At 52.3% G+C, this 6,575-nt stretch overlaps 1 protein-coding gene across 1 annotated transcript; it reads right to left on the reverse strand.

Moving 5' to 3' along the window:
• Positions 1-241: 241 nt before the first annotated feature.
• On the reverse strand, positions 242-6,063 carry BHLHE40 (basic helix-loop-helix family member e40). Its single transcript, XM_081072351.1, has 5 exons — positions 5,519-6,063; positions 5,287-5,356; positions 4,916-5,023; positions 3,858-3,981; positions 242-2,524 (listed from the first exon to the last, which is right to left on the reverse strand). The coding sequence occupies exons 1-5, from the start codon at positions 5,596-5,598 to the stop codon at positions 1,668-1,670; spliced, it is 1,239 nt and encodes a 412-aa protein (XP_080928477.1). The 5' UTR covers positions 5,599-6,063; the 3' UTR covers positions 242-1,667.
• Positions 6,064-6,575: the final 512 nt, after the last annotated feature.

Raw genomic sequence — 6,575 nt, forward strand, 5'->3', positions numbered from 1 at the left:
AACTCTGGAATGAGGTATAGGACGATTGTAAACTCTGGCAAGGGTTAAAAAAAACCCACTTAAATATTTCCCTACTAAATCGACTAAGCTTATTCGGAGCATCCAAGGTACAGGAGAGGGGCTGAATGAAATGACACCGAGATTAACTAATTGTTGCCCTCAGACAAGAGGGGAGGGCAGGAGACAGGCACATCTCACGATCGAGTCAAGTTATTTTTAAAAAATGCAGGAGGCCATCTTTCTCTTCCACAGGAAAAGGATTATTTTATTAAGTACTTTAAAACAACTACTTAACATTGACTCATAGATAAAAATATTTACAATTTCACACCTTCAGGAAGGCTCCAAAATATAAACACTGTACCTCTCCCTAGAGAAAAAAAAAATTATTCTTCTCTTCAAAAACAGGAATACATTCATTTTTCTCACTTTGTAGATCAAGTAATTATACAAATAAACATCTGAAACACTTTTCTTTGTAATATATTTATATAATATATAACAGTTTTACAAATAAAGGCAACGACTTTATCCCAAAATAAAAACAGGAAAAGAAAGAGTTAGAACGCGATGGACGATCAGGCATAGTGCATTTTGAAAAGCTGGTGCAGGGCTAGCTGGACAAGTCAGAAAGCAAGGACTCTGGACCGAAAAAGAAAACTTCTCTGAAGGAGACAATCCTTCTCAGCAATAAGGACACTCCATATGCCGTCAGGCGAGGGGAATTAGCCTGCAGAAAGATCTTGTCAAAGGGTTGGACGTGGCCTTTAAGAAGCTAAGCTTGGTTAAGAGGAGTTTTAGGGTAGAACTGAACACCGAGTCTAGCTCTGCTTATTGAAAGTAGAATTTTGTTGCTCAGCTTTTTGCACTTTGGGGTACTCGGAATTTCGGTGTCTGCATCTCTCACACCCTGGTGTGGTTCCCTGGACAGCAAGGCTGTTTCTAGAAACAGGTGCCAGAGGCCCAGGGGACTTCTCCCTCATCCCCTGGCAGCTCGGCCTGTACCAGGGGACCCTTTCAGTTCCTTAGTAAGCTAATCAGTATGAGAGCCTGAGGAGGGAACTACATTCTCTTTATTCATCGAGGCAGGGGTGGGGGGCAGACCTGCGGAAATCTCCCCAAACCACTGCTGTGCTATGCCAGTGTCTGCTACCTCACCACTTTGCAGAAAGCTCAGTCTGGCTGCTCTCTCCCTCTACGGTGAGTCACAGCGACAATAAAAGGGAGAAGGGTGGGGTCAGAAGAGCTGGCTGGGAAGGGCACTCTGGAAAGCCCTCTTTTGAAAGTACCTTTTTCTCAAAGCCACAGACCCAGCTCCCAAAGTGAAGGCTGACTCACAGACCAAGACTTTGAAGCTTTTGAAAATCCAGCTGACTTGTATCAGAGGGGGCTATTCTCTGGGTGGGGAAAAGCCCAGAGATCTGCTACAGTCTCCCTAAATCTCCTGATGGCAGGCAACCCTTCATGTCTTCCCTCGGCCAAAAGGAGCTTTAATGTCCTAAACAACACACAATGCACACGCACACACACCCCACCTCTGCTCTCCATGCCTCAGACTGTCTTGGCACACACACTGGAACAATCTCGCTGCATTCACAAACATTTTTTTTGGGGGGGAGAAGGTAGGGAGGATGGGAAGCAGGGCAGCAGGAGCCCCCCTAAAGAGTTTAGTCTTTGGTTTCTAAGTTTAAAGGGGGGATCTGCTTCAGAGCTTGGAGCAGGGCAGAGGAGTCGATGGCCGGATGGGACGGTAAGGGAGAAGGGAGTCTCTGGGGCATGAGCAAGGGGGCCGACATCTTGTCTGGGTTCATGAAGCCGGTGAGAGCTGCAGTGGAGGCACTGAGGCCTGGGTATAACATTGGGACGGAGGTGGGGTACCAGCACTTGTCCAGCATGGGCAGGTAGGCAGTTGCTGATGGTGGGATCAGATAGAAGGGTAGGCAAAAGGGAGGCTGGTGAGGGTGTGGGCCCAGGAAAGGGGAGCTGACCAGGTCACTGCTAGGGAAATGGCCTTCGTCATCTGAGAGCTGCATTCTGCTCTTTTTTGTGGGGGGTTCTTCGGATTCTTGCTTAATACCACTGATCCTTTCTCCCACGGTGAACCTGCGTCCATGGTCACTTTTGAAGTACGCTTGCTCGCTGCGCAAGTCTCCCTTCTCCGATTCTCCTCCATAGCCGCTGTCTGTGTCTGTGTCACTGCCGCTCTGCTCCCCACTTGAGTGAGCGAAAGTCCGCTGGATGACCGGCACACAGTTTTTCCCAGGGCCTTCGGAGCCTTTCACCAGGGAGCCGGGCTTCTCCTTGAAGTCCATTGCTTTGGGAGCTGGGTCTGACGGCTTCTTGGAGGTACCACCCTGCAGCAGCTCCGAGACCACCCGGTGGAGGTGGGAGACAAGCTGTGAAGACTTCAGGTCCCGAGTATTCTCGTGCTTGGCCAGGTACTGTAGCACCTCCCGGGCACACGTCTGGAAACCTGAGCAGAACATCTCTTGACCTGCTTCGATGTTTCTCCCCGACAGCTCACCTGGATCAACAGACACACAGGAAGACATTTCAGCAGGCCGTGAGGTTTACCTGGACACCTGTGCTCCCAAGACTGGGCGCTCCCCTCGTTGCTAATGTATTTGCTCATCTGTGTGCCTGACTCCAAAAGTAATACGACCAGGGAAAATGTAGATCGCACGGAAAAGTACAAGGAATAAAATTAAAATCTTCCAGAATCCTACCACCCAGAGATAAAATGAGTGTAATGTCTGCATAGTAGCCCAACATAGAAATAGACCATAATTAATATTGACTTTTTTTCCTGTTGTTGAATTTGCAAGTTGTTCCTGAGTTTTCAGTATAAGTGACACAGCAGTGAACATCCTACTTTGTTTACAAACCAAAGAGTCAATTTATAGAACATCAATCTCATCATAGCAATATGAACAGAGCAAGATGGACAGAGATAGTCATAAAATGAGAAAGAGTGAGGGAACAACGTCACCTTAAGTAACCTTATGTTCAATGACTTCTACCCTTTGCAGTCATGCAGTCATCTTGAAATGGAGCTAATCACTTTCTAAACCTTTTCCATGTATTCGATCCAGGACCCCCAAGACACTAGGTACGATCATCTTTCTATTTTCAGTAGGGGACCTGGCAGAAGCACATGCTAGATTTTTGTGATTCTCATCCCACTAGGCTTGGCAAGGAGGGCAGAGAAGAATGGAATGAGGGAGTGGGCAGGAGAATTTCCCCAGTCTGTAGAGTATTATCTGGAAGCAGGGAGATGAGAAGGTTAGAAGGTGAGTGTGATTCTCTGGAAGAGAGTAGAAACGAATGATGAAACTTCAGTGGTTTCGTTAGATTGTGCAATTCACCAAGATACCTAGTGGCTATTCAGGGAACCACATGAAATGCAGGAAAAACTCCTGCTGTCATCCTGCCAGGATCATACCACACACCGAGAGATAAGGAAGTACAGAAACAGGAAAACACTGGGGCATACCTCTGATTTATTCTCCATTGAAAGAGGGCTAAGAGGACCAACTAAAACACCCACGATGCAAATTATAGGTGCCTTGGCATTTTAAAAGGGAGGGGGCAAATCTCCCAGAACCCAGAAACTCTTAAGCCAAAATGCCACAGTAATATTTTATCATCTGACTAATGTGTATTCATGCCAGGTGGCACACAGCAGCATTCCAAATAAGAAGTCTGACCTTTTAGGAACGATAAAATGGCATCTCCCCCAAACAAACGTGCACAAGCCATTCCTTGCAGCACTGTTTCTTATAGCAGATGTTGAGCCCACAGGCTCTGTTTGTGCGACTAGAACTCCCCAGAGATGATAGCCAGACGCAGGCACTCACCAGCTTGGAAACCACTCTGCAGGGCCAAGAGTTTCTGCTGCTGCTGATCAATTAGGTTGGTTAGTGCTTTCACATGCTTCAAGGTGAGTTCAAGAACCACTGCTTTCTCCAAGTGACCCAAAGTCTGGAATCAAAAGAGCCTCCGTCAGCAGTGAGCTCAGACAAGTCCCACCTCTCAGACACTTATTAGCAATGAGAAATGTCTCTAAAGGAAAAAAAAAAGAACTAACCTTTCCTGGCTAGTTAAATTTAATTACACATACACACACACACACACACACACACACACGTCGGATTAAAGAATAAAAAAACGAGTGCCACCTATCTTTGGAGGCATTTTAGAAGCAGCGGCTACCTCAGGAAAAAAGCTTTGATTGATAAATTTCTCCAGCAGTGGCTGCTGACCTTAATTCCGGAATCAAGTGAACATTTCTCTGCAGTGGTGTCAGCCGAGGAGGGACTTCTACTGTGTCTTACAGCCAAGAGGTTTTCCCTCGTTTCTTTCCTGACACCCGTTCATAACTCCCAACTCATCCAGTCTTTTTTTTTTTCCTCCTCAAATACTATTTTTTTTCCTTTCCCCAACCAAAGTCTGCCAAGTTAGTAAGCTGTAGGCTACTGCCAAGAAAGGACAGGACGTCAAAAATCACACACCAAAACAAGTCCTATTATTTAAAAAAAAAAACACAAAAAACAGGAAAAAAAGGGGTAAATAAAATCTGTGTGTTGCTTGGTTTGCCCAAGTCAGGAAAACTCGAGAACCCTGAAAATCACCACACGGGAAAATCTAAAACTCTGGAAAAAGAAGGCCAGCTGGTGTTGGAGGCAACTTGGAGACGTCCACGCGGTGCTCACCTCCTCTGCGTGAGGCTGCCAGAAAATCCCAGGGCTGGGGAAGGGTACCCCCAAACAGAGCCACCCGGGCTCAGATCCAGCTCTCTGCTCGGCGGTTCCCGGAGGGGCCTGCAGTTCCCGGCTGGGCCTGCAGGCGGCGAGTGACCCCCGCCCGCCCTCTGGGCACAGGAGCCAGCCTGGAGAGCCGCCAGCTTCTCACTTACTGTAAGTTTGAGATGTTCGGGTAGGAGATCCTTCAGCTGGGCGATGCACTCGTTAATCCGGTCACGTCTCTTTTTCTCGATGAGCCGGTGCGGCAGTTTGTAGGTCTCCTGCAAGGCGCACGGGCAGGCGGTGGGCACCAAAGGAAGGGGGTGAAAAGCCCCGCTCCTCCCCACCCCGCTGCGCGAGAAGAGTGGGGGCAGCGTAGCAGAGTCACACCCAGAACCGCCTCATGCCCCCCTTTCTCCAAGCCACTCGGTAGAAGCGCCGAGCCCGCACCACGCATACCCCTCCAGCCTCAGAGTGAGAAAACTTTTCTTGGAAACTCAGCGCATGCTAGGGGTTGGGGTCCCCAGGGGCGCGGGACTCTTACCTTGCTGTCCTCGCTCCGCTTTATTCCTCGCCTCGACTTGTACACTTGGTACATGTGGGCGAAATCCATCCTGCAGGGAGAGGGGCCAGGAAGGGTCGTGAGTTTGTGTGAGCCGGGGCTGCAGAGCCTGGAGGGCAGGAGCCCCCGGATGCGCCAGAGCTGCTCCAAGTCGAGAGCGGAGCAGAGCGCAGGGCTGGAGTTGATGCTTGAGGGGCCAGGGGTGCCCACTTACCCTGGTAGGTCTCCTGGTTCCAGTCCTGGCGCCTTGGGCAGGCAGGCGGGGGGCGGCTGCGCGCTGGGGATCCGCTCCATGGCTCGGCGAACCGGGGCCACAACGCGCTCCCGTCTGCAGGAGAGCGTCGGGTGAGGACTGTCCTGGAGGGGGCCTCGGAGCTCTCTCCGCAAGGCTTCCTCTGAATCTGAGCTCCCTGAAATCCGCTGGCTGCCGGGAGCTGCGGCTTCGAAATGCTGCTGCTTCAGTTGGGGGCGTGCATGGTGTCCCCACGGCCTCTGGCTCCGACTCTGCGCACAGCCTGGCGGTGTGTGCTCCCTGTGCCGTCTGCGCCGTGAGAGCCAAGTGAATGAGAAGTGGGGCGGGCGGGGCGGCGGGAGGGAAGCGCGGGGGGGGGGCAGTGAGGGCGGGGAGCCGTGGAGTAATGGAGAGGCTGCGGGCTGGGTTAAATGGGAGCGAGTGGGTGGGTTGGAGCTACGTGTTCTACCCTGTGACTCCAGGCACGTCTGGCCGCTGCCGGGGAGGGAAGGAGCGACCTGCCCGCCCTCCCCCGGCTGCATCACATGAGTCTCACGTGTTGGACAGCGCTCCCGCGGCGGCGAGGGGCCCCCACCCCCAGTCCCGGCCCCCAGGTGTCTGCGGTGCGGCTGCCTTTCCCCGAAGAGGGGGTGGCGGCGCGGCCTGGGTCCTGCCCAGCCGGGTGGGGGGCGCGGAAGCTGGAAGGGGAGCCGGGGGGGAGGTGTGTGGTAACGTGGGCGAACCTGCCCCAGGGAAATGAAGTAAGTTCCCGTCTCCTGGGAGGGGACGGGGGAGGACGGATCCGCCCGCGTCTGACTCAAGCTGGGAGAGGAATATCCCCTCGCTCGCTCCAGCCCAGCCCTCTTCCTCCTCCCCCGCCTGGCCGCTCGCAGGAACCCGCGCGCTGCAGAGGGAGTCGCCCGGCCCCATGCCTTCCCCAGAGGCTGGGGTTTCTTTCCGTCTCAGCTTCCCTGCCCCCACCCCGCTGCCCCGCGTCCAGGAATTGCCCGCCGTGGGGAGGGGCCGAGGGGCGGGGCGG

This window comes from Rhinolophus hipposideros, assembly GCF_964194185.1.
Source record: "Rhinolophus hipposideros genome assembly, chromosome: 14".
In the NCBI taxonomy this organism is placed as follows: Eukaryota; Metazoa; Chordata; class Mammalia; order Chiroptera; family Rhinolophidae; genus Rhinolophus; species Rhinolophus hipposideros.